The sequence below is a fragment of the Moschus berezovskii genome, chromosome X (assembly GCF_049115385.1).
Source record: "Moschus berezovskii isolate FMDL1 chromosome X, NW_MosBer_1.0, whole genome shotgun sequence".
Classification (NCBI taxonomy): domain Eukaryota; kingdom Metazoa; phylum Chordata; class Mammalia; order Artiodactyla; family Moschidae; genus Moschus; species Moschus berezovskii.
The window spans coordinates 113,883,896-113,899,335 of NC_142488.1; the positions used below are offsets into that span (position 1 = coordinate 113,883,896).

Below are 15,440 nucleotides of genomic sequence, written 5' to 3' on the forward strand. Positions count from 1 at the left end.
AATCATGTATGTATGGGTGTGAGAATTGGACCATAAAGAAGGCTGAGTGCCAAAGAGTTGATGCTTTTGAACTGTGGTGTTGGAGAAGACCCTTGAGAGTTCCTTGAACTGTAAGAAGATCCAAACTGTCAATCCCAAAGGAAATCAGCCCTAATTATTCATTGGAAGGACTGAAGCTGAAGCTCCAATACTTTGGTCACCTGATTTGAAGAGCTGACTCATTGGAAAAGACGCTGATGCTGGGAAAGATTGAGGGCAAAAAGCAATGGGGGCAGCAGAGGATGAGATGGTTGGATGGCATCACCGACTCGATGGACATGAGTTTGAGCAAGCTCCAGGAGGTTGCTCAGGTTGGAGGACAGAGGAGCCTGGCATACTGCAGTTAATGGGGTCGCAAAGAGTCAGACACAACTTAGCGACTGAACAACAACAATTTGGAGTGAAAGGGTTACGCCTAGATTCCCCACAACAACCAGTCACTGGATGCAGGTTTCCCTGGGAAGGAAGTATTACTTTAAGCTAGGCAACTCTCTTCAGGAAACAACTTTCCAGAGCCTGAAGGAGTACGTCCTTTGGCTGAAGGGGGATCTGGATGGTAGAGCCTTGACCAAGACAACTTCCTTGTTTAGCAAGAGTAGCCCAACAACCGCTCCAGCAGGATTGGATTGGTCATAGCTGTGGCCCAACTCTTCATCCACAATCACTTTGGCACTCCTCTATTGTCATATTCCTGTGTTATCTTGAAAGTGTGAAAGTGTTAGCCGCTCAGTTGTGCCCAACTCTTTGTGACCCTATGGACTGCGGCCTGCCAGGCCCCTCTGTCCATGGAATTCTCCAGGCAAGAAAAGAATACTGGAGTGAGTTGCCATTTGCTTCTCCAGGGGATCTTTCCGACCGATGGATTGAACCTGGGTCTCCTACACTACACTGCAGGCAGATTCTTTACCGACTATGCAACTAGGGAAGCCTGCGTTATCTTGGTTGAATGCAAATAGCAAGCAATTTATCATTCAGCCAGTTACTTATATGGTAGTTCTCATTCTTTAAATCAAAGAAGAAACAGAAGTTGGACAGCAGCAGTGGTTTGGAATCAGGATGAAAGAATTTCCTGCTCAAATAAAAGTAGCTTTCAGTATTGCAAAGTTGAGCACACTAAAGCTCACACACAGTGGAGGACAATTCTGAAGCTGCTAAAACAGCAGACTTATTTTTACAAAGCCAAGGCTTTTGTTATATGTACCTCACCTCCTACAAGCACTGACGCCTGCTTCTGCCCTGCCTCCAGAGTCAAACTTTTCTTTTTTCTTTTTCTCCTCCCTCAAACTCACATTTACTGTCTTTGGTCAGCACATGCGACGAGTTGACTCACTGGAAAAGACTCTGATGCTGGGAAAGGTTGGGGGCGGGAGGAGAAGGGGACGACAAAGAATGAGATGGCTGGATGGCATCACCGACTCTGTGGACATGAGTTTGAGTGAACTCCGGGAGTTGGTGATGGACAGGGAGGCCTGGCGTGCTGTGATTCATGGGGTCGCGGAGAGTCGGACACGACTGAGCGACTGAACTGAACTGAACTGAACAGGAAACAGTCAAACTATTACAAATTAGGTATGAAAACAATTTTTTTTTGGTGGATTGCTCACTGACATGTACTGCACTGAAGTGACCGTTCCCCCCAGAGTTGTTGAGTACACAGCCACACGTGCTTGCAGACACAAAGAAACTCTGCATGGTGAGAAGATACTACAGAGTTAAGCCACAGTTCTGACTTGCTCAGAAATGTGAGTGAGGCTCATAGCCCAGAAGGCCCCAGATCCAAGTTCACTGAGAAATCAGTATGCTTTTTCTATTTAATATTTGAATAGGTGATGCATCCACATGGTTCAGAGAAAAAAAGTATAAAAAGATTTATAAAATCAGTGTTTATTAAGTGCCTTTGCATTTGTGGCAGCAGGCAGCATATAGAGCAGCACTCATTTGTCATTCATGTCTTCCAGGAGCTTATGCTCTGAGCAGACAGCATGGGTTGTATTTTTTAATCTTTATTGTTTTCGTACTTACAGAAAATAATACCTGCTTCTTGTAAAAAAGTAAAACATTACATAAATAAATGACAGTGCAAGTAAAAGTTCTTGGTAATTCTACACCTCTGAGATAATTACTGCCAATTCCTTCAGATTTTTTTCTATACACTTCAGACTTTTTTTTTAACAGAAATGGAACTACACTACAAATGCTATTTTGCAGCTTTTTCCTATGGAATAGCATACTGCAGAAATTTTTCTTTTTGTTATCTAGAGATTGAACTATCTCTTTAACAGTAGCATAGTATTCCATGATTATGTACTATGCTTTATTTATCCAGTTCTATTTTGAATTTTTTAATGCCTATTGTACAGTTCTTCAAATTGGTTTATCCACAGCTTGTAACTGATTTACCTTGATTTAAATCTATGTGTCTCAGGAGAATGTATGAGTACTCAGTAACAGAAGCTTCATGGAGAAAGAGAGTCGGCCACAAAGGTCCACGGGTAGGAAGAGATGCCAGGAAAGGGGACAGACAGGTGCAACTGCCTTAAGTAGGTAACAATGAGAGCACGGCATAAGTGGATAAGACCATCTTTCCGATTTGAGCAACTGTGAAAATAGGGGACAAATGACGACTTGGATAGGGTGAATTTTTTAAAAGGGAGATAAAAGCAGGTTGGAATGGAATGAGTCTTGATGCATAGATGGAGAGTTGTTATACAACAAAGGTTTTATAAAGAGAATTGACATGCTTTAGTTGAATTCAAGCTTGAATTTAATTAACAAAATAATATGGCTATTTAGAAGTCTTAGCAATGTGAGGGTGCTAAAATAATAGCCCATATCAAAGCAAGCAATAATCCACATTGGTCAAATCACATATGAATCATCAGGGTCAATAAAATATTGACAAATGTCCGTAGGAGAGAGACAGAACAGTGAGGGAACCTATCATGAAACTGTTGAAGGATTGGGGCATTTTTGGCCTGAAGAAAAGAAAGATAATGGGATATAGGCATATGCTGTTTTTAAAAATGTGAGGGACTATCACATGGAAAGGGGGTTCAATTTGTCTCTTTGGTTCCAAAATAGTAGAATAGGATGAGCAAGCAGAGATAACAAGAATGTAGGTTTTGACTCAACAGACAAAAAACTTGTATTTTGCTAAAGGGTATATTTTTAAAGTTTAGTTTCAATATAGCAAGATGCCCTGTGTAATTTCATTACTAGTATTATTCAACCAACACTTTCTTCATAAATAGTACAGAAGTAAAATTCAACCTTGTCCTTGCTGAATGTTCATAAATTCTTAATTAGTGGGATTCAAAATAATGAGGCCTCATTGTACATTTCTGAAGAAAGATTTTCCAACACTTTAATCTTTTCTTTCCTATGCTTATTTCTTAATCTCATGTCTTGGCCAACCATGTGCCCTCAACTCCCACTAAAGCAGAGAGCACATCAAAAAGCCACATGAAAATGTAAATCTGAGAAATAAATACATGTGGTTAGTTTAAAAAGAGTAAGCATTAACATTTAAAGCAATGGTAATTTACTCCTATCTGTAATTTTGAGCTCCTGTGCTGAAATTGCTCATTTGGAAATTACTAAGTGCTTGGGTCTCATTTGTGATCTTCTTCCCGAGTACACCCAGCACACAAAAGAGTCATCATGACTGCCTGAGTCACTGCTGCCATCTCCCTGAAGCGCGCTCTCCAGACATCAATACCATTTTCTCTGGTGAAGTGAAGAGGACCCCTGACAGTAACCTGCTTACACTACAGAGTGAGCCTGAGGTGGCACAGAACCTGGAATGTGTTCCAAGAGCTGCAACATTGTCCTCCATTCTCTCCTCCTCCTGTAGCCAAATTGTTAGGTCACAGATTATTTGGGTCTTGCAAATCATCCCTATTACCAACTCCCATTAGTCATTCAGTTCAGTTCAGTTCAGTCGCTCAGTCATGTCCAACTCTTTGCGACCCCATGAATCGTAGCACACCAGGCCTCCCTGTCCATCACCAACTCCTGGAGTCTACCCAAACTCATATCTATCGAGTCAGTAATGCCATCCAGCCATCTCATCTTCTGTCATCCTCCTGCCCCCAATCCCTCCCAGCATCAGGGTCTTTTCCAATGAGTCAACTCTTCGCATCAGGTGGCCAAAGTACTGGAGTTTCAGCTTCAACATCAGTCCTTCCAATGAACACCTAGGACTGATCTCCTTTAGAATGGACTGGTTGGATCTCCTTGCAGTCCAAGGGACTCTCAAGAGCCTTCTCCAACACCACAGTTCAAAAGCATCAATTCTTCAGCACTCAGCTTTCTTCACAGTCCAACTCTCACATCCATACATGACCACAGGAAAAAACATAGCCTTGACTAGACGGACCTTTGTTGGCAAAGTAATGTCTCTGCTTTTTAATGTGCTATCTAGGTTGGTCATAACTTTCCTTCCAAGGAGTAAGCGTCTTTTAATTTCATGGCTGCAATCACCATCTGCAGTGATTTTGGAGCCCAAAAAAAGAAAGTCAGCCACTGTTTCCACTGTTTCTCCATCTATTTCCCATGAAGTGATGCCATGATCTTAGTTTTACCTAAATACAAATGGAAAACAATTTAATGGAGCAAAAGAAGCTTCTTTTGACCATATCCCAATCAAATAATAGCTATGTCTGATGAAATTATACTCAGATTATGGATTCATGCAAAAGCAAAAATATAGACATGATACAATATTAAGAGGTATGAATATTCTCAAAGACCTGTACATACAAAACCCTTTTGCTCTTCTGTGGTTCATAGAGATAGACGTTCTTTCCAGCTTCTCAAACCCTGATTCTAAAAAGTTTACCCCAAACTCAAACATTAGATCTTTTCTCTTTCCCATGCAGCATAGATCCAGAAGGTTAGTAGTTAATAGTTGTCTGATGTAAATTAGCTTAAAAAAGAACTGAGAATCTTTGATCAATTGAATTGAGAAAGGGGAAGAACTCAGGAAGACTTAATATGATTGAATGCTTTTGTAATGCTGTGAACAAAGAAACAGTATGCTATCTTTGTTATAGACTGTTTTTGTCATGTTTTCTGAGAGTTATATTGCTTGGGAGACATAATTTACTTTGTTGGAGAGTCATATCCATGTAAGGATCAGCCATATTATAATGAGGTTCTATCTCTACTAAAGCTATTTCTAATTCTAAAGATTGTTGATGTGGAAGATGAAGGAAAGGACAGATTGTGGCCAGAAATAAGAAAGAAGCTACTGGCATTCATTCTATAGATATTTTGATAAGCCTGTCAATAAAAATAATTAGGTACCATAATTCAGCTGTGATTGCTCAAGTACAGACTTGATAAGCACCTAGCCTGGCACCACAAGTTGAATCTTCTTTTCTTTCAAACAGGATAGAGATATGCCAACTGTCCAAAAGGTTAAGACTGAGATTATGAGTAAACCTGCTGTCCACAAGGTACAAGGTTCAAGGGAACCCAATGGACTGTGACTAAAACCTCACTAGAACCTTTAGTACCTACAGAAAGATTTTTTAAAGAAAAAATAATCAATATAGCTGTTTTCCCTTCTTTCAGGATTTTCCATCCTCCAAGCAATTATGGAAGCAGCAGTACAAAACAACTGGCAGGTGACAGCAAGGTCTGTGGGAAACATCAAGGATGTCCAAGAATTCAGGCGCATCATTGAAGAAATGGACAGGAGGCAGGAAAAACGATACTTGATTGACTGCGAAGTTGAAAGGATTAACACAATTTTGGAACAGGTAGGTTTGAGACTTATTCCACCCCAAGCCAACCTGTTAAATCATCAACCTGAGGCAGTTCCCATATCTGCTAATAAATTAAGTAGGCAACAGACTAAACTTGCCAACAGTTTTGATAGTCTCTCTAATCCCTTTTTCCTCCCCAGTGGCTGCAGAAAAAGAGTGAGAGAGAAATAAAAGAAAATCTAAGCTGTTGAAAATTGCATAACATGATTAATCTGGTAGTCTCTGCAATTTAATGCTACTTATCAGATAAACACACCCTTCCATGCCTCTGTTTCTTAGATAGCTGAAGATTTCAGAGTAATCCCCTTTTTTCCCACACCTTTCTCCCAGCAAGTAACAGACAAGGGATTAGACAGGGAGGAATAGTAGAGTTTTTGTTTCAGGGGCCTAGTTGCAAAATGTCAAAGCAACATTCACTAGGTTTGAATCTGTGGATATTTTTCCAGAATATCCCTCTGCTTTGAGACAGAGAACAAGAAAGAGAGAATGAATGAGAATATGTGTGTGTGTATAATTGAAGACCATTTTAAAAGTAAGATGGCATATGAGAAAAAACGATTATGGTTTTTAAAATGTGAAGAAAATGAAAAAGCCTCAGACTGGGGGAAAAATACAATTTGATAGGCTGAAAGATATTCATTATTAATCTTGGATATTTAAATAGAAAACTGAAAAATATGAGAAGAAATGTTTCACCCTAAGCCAGATGGATATTCTGTTTGGAGTAAAGAGTCAAATAGAAATGTGGTAAAAGTTTATTATTTTCCTTAGCAGTCTCAATTTGCCAGTTAATAACAAAGTGCCCATGCTGCCATAAACAAAACTATAAGGGAAACATTTCCATTCTAATTCAATCCCAGTGTACCTAGGGGCCAAAACAGCTTCAGAGATTGAAATTATAGTGAGCAGTCATTGCCTGGGAGAGCTGTTTTATAGCAAATTAAATATTAACAATTTGTCAGATATGCCCCCATGAGAAGAGAATGTAAAAAAAAAATGGGAAGAAAAGAGAAGGAAAAGGAGGGGAAGGGGAGAGAAAAGGAATGAGGAAGGAAGAAAGGAAACACTGACAGTGCATCACAGAGATATAAAACCGTCCCCTTCTTAGGAACACCATCATCTCTAGTGAATCAACTTCACAAAAAAATCTAGAGCACTAGCCTGGCTAAATAAAATTTTGCAACTAACATTCTCTTAAGCTACCCAAATGATCCACCCCTCCCTTCCAAAAGAAAAAAAATACTGCCTTTGATTTTCTTAGATCTTGAAAGTGAAGAATCAGGTCAGTGATGTTGGTATATGTACTCCATGCCCTCTAAAATTTTATACCAAAATAGCCTTTTAGTGGGTGACCTACTTTATAGCCTAAAGCAGAGGCCTTGTCATATTTTGTTTTCCTTCTTTTGTATTAGTGACTTTGGTTTCTTGAATAGTTTACATTCTGATAAGTCTTTGTGGGTTTATAGGACCTTATACTGGAATCTGGGGATTTTTTCAACATGACATAGTAGAAAAAGCAGTGGGGTAGAGCTATGATTCCATACAGCTGTGGGATCTTGGGTATTTAATATATCTCTGCCTCAGTTGTCTCATCTACATAATGGGGAAAATAAAATATGTTCTTCCTCACATGGTTGGTATAATTGCTTTGAAAGGCATAAAATGCTATAGAAAAAAATGATCGTTATTACTAACGATTTTCAGGAAAACTAAACTAACATTATTTGAAAGTCCTGTTCTTTCTTATAATGTCTCACTTGCTATCTGTCTTTCTTCTGGATGCACATTCACAGCATCCCTCATAATACTTTCTATACAACTTTTCAGAGAACGTTGTTCAAAGCAGAGCTTTAACAACATTCAAGTAAGGCCAGAGAGTTAATTTCACTTATTCTTTTCCCCTCTTTCAAAAAATTGTCACAAAATGATCTATTCATGATTGTTTTCTTTATCATTTAAGGAATTTCTACTAAGTTATTAGTACTATGAGATAGGAATCTTGTTTGTCTTGTTTGCTGCTGTATATTCAGTGTCTAGCAGAGTACCTGGCATGCAGTGTTGGATGGAAAGATGGATGGGTAGATGAATAGATGGATGTGTGAATACTGAACAAGCATATTCTAATAAGTTCTAGTGTGATGTTGCTATGCTTCCATCAAGAGGCAGAATAGTGCCTGCAGTCACATGATGTGATTATTTAAAGTACACATTTTCTCAAAGATTTAAGATGGTAGCTCTCTGCTCAAGCTGCTTTTGATACCATGAATTTGCCAAAATTGATTTCTTTATATAAAAATAGATTTCTCACTAAACAAATTCTTTAAAATAAACAATAAACATGATATTTCTTTAGAGCAAACATTATTTTAAATTGACTACTAAGATACAGAGATATCACTTTTCTCGTTAGTTCCTAACCATTCTGGACAAACTTATCATAATTCACTATACAGATTCTAGTTAGAAAGATAACATTTATAACTCCAGTAGTATCAAGTTTTCCCCCCAAATGCTCCCATTTTCCAAGGGTATTTTAAACTTTGAGGTTATTTTCATGGAAAGAAATTTCTATAGTCTCCCATAAAATGACTGTTCATGCCACTATTTGAGGTGAAAGAGCCTATTACTAATAAAACCACTACAACCGTATTCCCTATAAATTGGACTCTGGCATAAAGTAAGTTCATATTGTATTCTATATCCAATGGATGTTAATTAAAAGACTTCATTACCAGAAAAATATTAGTGTATTTTCAATGTATTGCTATCTAGTATAACCTTCCCATTTCATAATATAGGTTCTCATTTTTCTTATGAATGTTCAAACAGTTATGGGGCAAATAAAAATTCTTCCAACATTTCCTCCAGAGCTTTTTTTTTTTAATCTGTTTCAATTGTTCAGACCACAGCATGAAAAAAAAATGTTCAATTAGGTGCACAACTGTCTTTAATATTTCACCTTAACAATTAATCTATAAGGAAAGCATTCCAAGCCTATAGCTAGAAAAATTAATATACAAAAGGACAAAGCTAGAGACAGTTGAAACCAGGATGGGTTGTCAGAACTCAAAGATACTATTTAGAAACTGCAGATCCTGAATCTAAGAATTAAGAGTACTTTCCACAGGAAGATTTAGATGCCCTAGGAAGAATGAACCATTGACCTGACCTTCTAGAGCATTCTTATTACTGCATTGTGTTTATGAGTCCCTCCCCCACTGGTAGATACTGCCTTACTTCAGTGACCAACCTAAACACTCATTTTTTAAGAAGTTGTCTCTCATAGAATTATCTGCATATGACTGAACAGATCCACCATCCCAGGAGTGTCTACCTGTGGACCGCTTTTGAAGGGCAGGACCCATAAAATGAATGGCTCTGTTGGATGTTTCATGCTTATTTGGAGAGGCAACATAGCATGGAGTTTTCAAGTATGGAACCTGGAACCAGTCTGCATGGATTCTGTCACTAGCAGTGTGGTCTGGAGCCAATTACTTAACTTTCTGTGTCTCAATTTCCTGGTTGTAAAATGGAAATGATAACTGTACCTTAATGAGTTAATATAGGCAAAGCATTTGAAAAGTTCCTAACACATAGTGTTTGCATCATTCTTTGATGCTAAACTAAGTGTTTTCACACAGATTATCTCATTTGAGCCTCACTATGGGAAGCAGGCAGGGCAGATATGTTTATCTCAGATTTACAGATGATAAACTGATGCTTAGAGATATTTAGATGATTTGTCCACATTTGTCCTAGGACTCTGCACAGTCCTAGGAAGTGGCAGAGCAAGAATGAAACTCAAGTCTCCTGACTCCTAGTCCAGTGCTCTTACCCCTGCACTAAACCATTTAATTTCTAAGTTGTTTATTAAATATGTAGCCAACACCAACCCCTAGATTAGGCCCTTGCATCAGGTTACATCTTAGAACAATTGCAGTGCAATTGGAGAATATCCAGAGAAGTGCAGCAAAACACGATTAAAGCAGTAGAAAATAGGGCCTATGAGGAAAGACTTAAATGAGTTGGGGCTGTTTAGTCTGGTGAAAGAGAGCCAGGAAGCAGTTTAATCACCATTCTCAAGTATAAAGAATCATCATAAAGAAGGCACTGACCAACTGTTCTGGAGGCCTAAGGATAGTACCAGAGTCAACAAGTTTAACTAGACTAGGGAGAAAGTCAGTCATAGAAACTACTCGTTACAAGGAGAGAGGAAACTGGAGGAGAGTAAAATCTCACCAGCTGGGGCTATGAAGGTGAGGCTATTCTGAATTAGCGAAAAGTCAGATCTAGAGTAGTTTTAAGATTGTTTTCAGGAACATACAAATATTCCAAGTTAATTCTCTGTGAGGATAAGTAAATATCCTTACAGAAAAGGAGTGCCCAACCCCTGGATCACAGATGGCTACCAGTCCATGGCCAGTTAGGAACTGGGCCATGCAGCAGAAGGTGAGCGGCAGGTGAGTGAGTGAAGCTTCATCTGTACTTACAGCCACTCCCCACATTACCGCCTGAGCGCCACCTCCTGTCGGATCAGTGGTGTTACTAGATTCTTATATGAACGCAAACCCTACTTTGAACTGCACGTGTGAGGGATCTAGGTTGCGTGTTCCTTATGAAAATCATCCTGAAACCACTCCCCCACCCCACCCGGTTTGTGGAAAAATTGTCTTCCGCAAAACTGGTCCCTGATGCCAAAAACATTGGGGACTACTGTTATAGAAGACTTATTTTAATAAATAGGTAAGAATATTTCCTAATTGCCTGTTCATTGGATATCAGAAAGGTTGTCTCCTTAAAGAGACTTAAACATCACCCCTCAGTCTTTTTTTTGCCACACCACACAGCACGTGGGATCTTAGTTCCCTAACCAGGGATTGAACCTGAGCCCCCTGCAGTGGAAGTACAGAGTGTTAACCACTGGACCGCCAGGGAAGTCCTCCCCTTCAGTCTTTACTGTGTTTTTATTTTTCCCATAGATAATTCAAAGGTAAATCTCAGCATAGCTCCTGCTTGAATTCTAGAGTATGCAAATTTAGTAGAGTCCAAACCGTAACATTTCAGAGTGCTTTGCAGAAAAAATATAGAATGTCTGATTTCCCCTAGAAATAGTTCAAGCTAAAATCACCTCCTCATGGAAAGTAGTGATTCTTAACGATAGAATCCTCAAGCAGGTCAATCTTTTAGGTTCCTTTCATTTGATTCTGACAGTCACTTCAAAAACAGTCATTTTAAGAAATTCAACAACCAAGTTAGTAAGTCAGTATTCTAAAGATAACAGTTTAAACAAGATAAACAATACTAGGGGGCCTTGTCAAGTGTGAGGCTATAACACAAAGGATGCATTGCTCACTCCAAAATATGTCTAGCAATTGGGGTTACTTAGAGCACTGCCACCAATGGCTAGACCCAGGTGGCGCTAGTGGTAAAGAACCCTCCTGCCAGTGCATATTAGACATAAGAGACTCAGGTTCGATCCCTGAGTCAGGAAGATTCCCTGGAGGAGGACACGGCAACCCACTCCAGTATTCTTGCCTGGAGAATACCACGAACAGAGGAGCCTGGTGGACTGCAGTCCATAGGGTCTCATAGTCTTGGACACGACTAAAGTGATTTAACATGCACAAAGCACTATCACCAATGGCTAGGCCTCTCTCAAGTGAAGTAAAATGTTAAAGGCTTATGTCCTCTCCTGACTTGACCCCCCCACTCAGCACATAGTGGTTCTCTCCAGTTCCCCTCCCCCTTTTGCTCCCTCTTTGTCCCAACCCTTCCTCTCAATGATCCCTGTACAAACTTGAGCCAACTTGCCAGTTCATGTGACAGTCTGAGGGTATCATCTCTTCTTCTTAGAATATTGTGCTGTATAGCTGAATAATCACACTTGGGAACTGAACAGACATGACTTTAAGTCCTAACTCCCTCACCTTCCTGTTGCATGACATTGAAGAAAGTGACAGCTTTTTGAGGCTCCATTTTCTTACGTTAAAAGACTGTTCCACTACCTTCCTTTCGTGGGATCCTAATGCATTGTGAGGATCAAAGTAACATGGAAAGCACCTGACACCATAGCTATCTTCTCATGAGTGGTGGGGTTCTGTGTGTATGAAAATGAGTTATTCAGGGACTGTTGCTCTAGAACAATGTCCTCATGGATCTCCCAAGATATCAGTTGAATCTAAGGTCTTATCATGAGAACAGTCTCAGACTTGAGCTATTCTTAGTTCTCACTAATGTTTAGCATGTTATACAACCTCTCTGTTTTTTCTCCAGTGTAACATTGGATAACATACATTGATTGATAAGTGCAAGGACTATTTGAGAATTAACTAGATTTTTCATCATCACTTAAAATAATTAAAGGCACTCCAGCCGTGAGCTCCATATGACAGCTGGGCATTTTTTTATAACAAATATGTTTTAAGTGCTTATAATGTTCCAGATACAATTTTAATCAATGTGGGTGGATATGTGCCCATTTCTATATCTCATGTGAGTTAATCTTTATATTAGCCCCATAAGGCAGATGGGAATAGTATCTCCATTTAACAGATGGAAGAACTGAGACTTAGAGGTTATAGAGGTTATAACTGGTGAAGCCAGACGTTGAACCCAAGGAGTCTGGCTCCAAATGCTGTTAATCATTGCAGTAATCAGTCCTGCATCTGACTGAGGTTTTCAATCGGAGTAGATTCAACCAGAGGTTAAAAGAGATAAGGACCCTGATGTAGCCTGGAGCAGCAGCTATGCTTACAACAAACCTTGTTAAACAATGAGCCTTTCACAAAGATTTTCTCCACTTGAGGAGGATCCATATTCCATTAATGCATGGAAGTGACAATGTGCCCCTTAAACCTAGCCTTTGATGATGAATTCATTTATGATGAACAGGTTCATTTATTTGTGGCACCAAAGCAATCTAACTATGCAATGGGCTCCACAAGAGTAGAATAAATTGTGAGGGGTACATTCTCAGAGTAGTATGTAAGTAAACCTAGAATTTCCATGTAGAATAAATTGTGAGGGGTACATTCTCAGAGTAGTATGTAAGTAAACCTAGAATTTCCATCTGCAGGCATTCATTCTCAGATAAAGAATCACGATCTTCATTATCTTATCAACAACTGCCCTAGGGGTTGCCCACTTCCTTCTTCCTTGCAAGTGAACGTAACTGGCAATGTCTGGAAGGTACAGCTCACCTTCCTTCCATTAACTCCTGGAAACCCAAGCATAAACTAAGATTAGTTCTAGGAAAGCATAAACACCCACAGGATAAGTATCTGGGGTGGGTGCTCAGCCTTTCTGGGTCCCTAGACTTGAGCACCCAATATCATCCTTAAACTCAGGTGAGAAGGACTACTGCCTTGAGCTCCATGCTTTAGAGGATTCCTCATATCATAAACTGGAGAAGGCAATGGCAACCCACTCCAGTCCTCTTGCCTGGAAAATCCCATGGATGGAGGAACCTGGTAGGCTGCAGTCCATGGGGTCGCTAAGCGACTTCACTTGCACTTTTCACTTTCATGCATTGGAGAAGGAAATGACAACCCACTCCAGTGTTCTTGCCTGGAGAATCCCAGGGACGGGGAGCCTGGTGGGCTTCCATCTATGGGGTCACACACAGTCGGACACGACTGAAGCGACTTAGCAACAGCAGCATATCATAAACATGGAAACAGAAAGACAGTTTTTTTTTCTTTTTGGTCTTGAGAGTTTTTAAAAGGTTAATAGTTGGTTGAACATCATGAGGAAAAAGGAAAAGGACACATAAGGCAAACATGGCTGTCCACATCAGAGCACAAAGGTATATGGGGTCAAGGGCAGGGGTAATGAAGGAGAAAATGGCAACTCATGATGTAGGAAACCAGATAAAAATGGATAATTTTGTTTAAAAGTGGCCTTCCCAAGTCACTCTAAGTGAAGGGGTTTAGCAGCTAATTTTTCCGGATATCTGCATTCTCTCACTGTATTCTACTTGAATGATGTCATTTTGGAAGACATGGAAAATTGTGCAGGACCCTCAAGCCACAAAAGTAAGCTTTTGTGGGGTGAGGAGCTTGCTCTCCTTGGCTTCTTCCACTTCATCCCAGTTTCAGGTAGATCCAGTCTCCACTCAGGAATTCTGAGCCCTGGGCTCAGCTTCCACCCCAGCTCATCCTACCCTGCCCCAACAGGGTATAGCAAATCCCCTATGTATGAACAAGTTCCAATCTGAGAGCACATTCATAAGTCCAGTTTGTTCATGAGTCCAACAGAGTTAGCTTAGGTACCCAACTAACACAATCAGCTATATAGTACTGTACTGTAATAGGTTCATAATACCTTTCACACAAATAATATATATAAACACAAAAAAATAAAGAAAACATTTTTAACCTTATACTACAGTACCTTGGCTCAGATGGTAAAAAATCTGCCTGCGATGCAGGAGACACAGGTTCAACTCCTGGGTCGGGAAGATCCCCTGGAGGAGGGCATGGCAACCCATTCCAGTATACTTGCCTGGAGAATTCCATGGACAGAGGAACCTGGTGGCCTACAGTCCATTAGGTCACAAAGGGTCGGACACAACTGAGCGACCTCCACTTCACTTTTACCTTGAAAAGTACAGTAGTACCAGCTACATCACCACTGCTTTTATGCTTGCTTTAAAATATCCTGGGCTTGAAATGAAGGTACTGTACTGCTGTACTCTATATAGTACTGTGCAGTAAAGTACACAAAAGCATAACCACTTGTAGAGGATGCACGCACATGACAATGTATGCCATACACGTGAACTAACTTATATGGTTGGATGTGCAAACACACATTCACATCTTTGAAAGTTCGTATGTAGGGGACATACTGTATGTGAAATAGAGAATCGCAAGTGTGTGCCCTCAGGGAAATGAAACTCAAGAACTGAGAGATTGATTTCCTATAAGCACCTAATTTATAGAACTCTGAGCCTTATCTCCCAACAGTGAATATCTGCCAAGAATCTCCTACCATCCACAAGCCAGTGAACTTAGAACTTGTGCTCTGGTGGGGTGTGGGCCCCCACTTTGTGTTGTTACTTTCTCATAAATGCAGTGCACTCCAAACCTTCCACAGATTCCTCTGTAGTTTGCATTTCTTGAACTGCAATTTCTCTGCTATCTCCAAATAAACTTAATTTCTGGTAGCTTGAGCTTATGTCCATTTATCTCTTTATTTAGGTCGACAGGTGGATACACAGACCAAGCCAAGGCATATCTTGCTTTCCAACCTCATAACATTTAGATGTGTGGTATGCAGTCCTCCATTTGTACTCTTGCTATGTGCCCTCAAAAAATTAGGGGTGAGCCTGTTCCTATCTCTCTCATGGCCTAAAAACATAAATGCACCTGTCAAAATGCCCAGTTTACTCCTGGAGTGTAGGTTTTTTGAATATGCTAGGCTCATACACTGTGAATACAGCTCTTCCAATCACCTATGGTGGAGGCAGGGTTGAGGAGGGAGATTTTGCACACTAATAGAATCTCTTCCTGACTAGCTGAAACACTATGGAAAGTTAATCAAGTATCCAGTAGAACAGATACAGTGATGCTCCCATCATTCTTTCGATAAGATTTTTATCCCAGTGCTATCTCTCAGAAGTGGATACAA

General features: G+C 40.0%; 1 protein-coding gene across 3 annotated transcripts in view; it reads left to right on the forward strand.

Moving 5' to 3' along the window:
• The window catches only part of GRIA3 (glutamate ionotropic receptor AMPA type subunit 3), a 314,305-nt gene that overhangs the window by 157,228 nt on the left and 141,637 nt on the right, over window positions 1–15,440 (forward strand). For all 3 annotated transcript variants that reach the window (XM_055437923.2, XM_088834231.1, XM_055437921.2), the window contains one exon: window positions 5,617–5,804. In XM_055437923.2, the coding sequence (XP_055293898.1) occupies window positions 5,617–5,804 (188 nt within the window). The remainder of the gene's footprint in view (window positions 1–5,616; window positions 5,805–15,440) is intronic.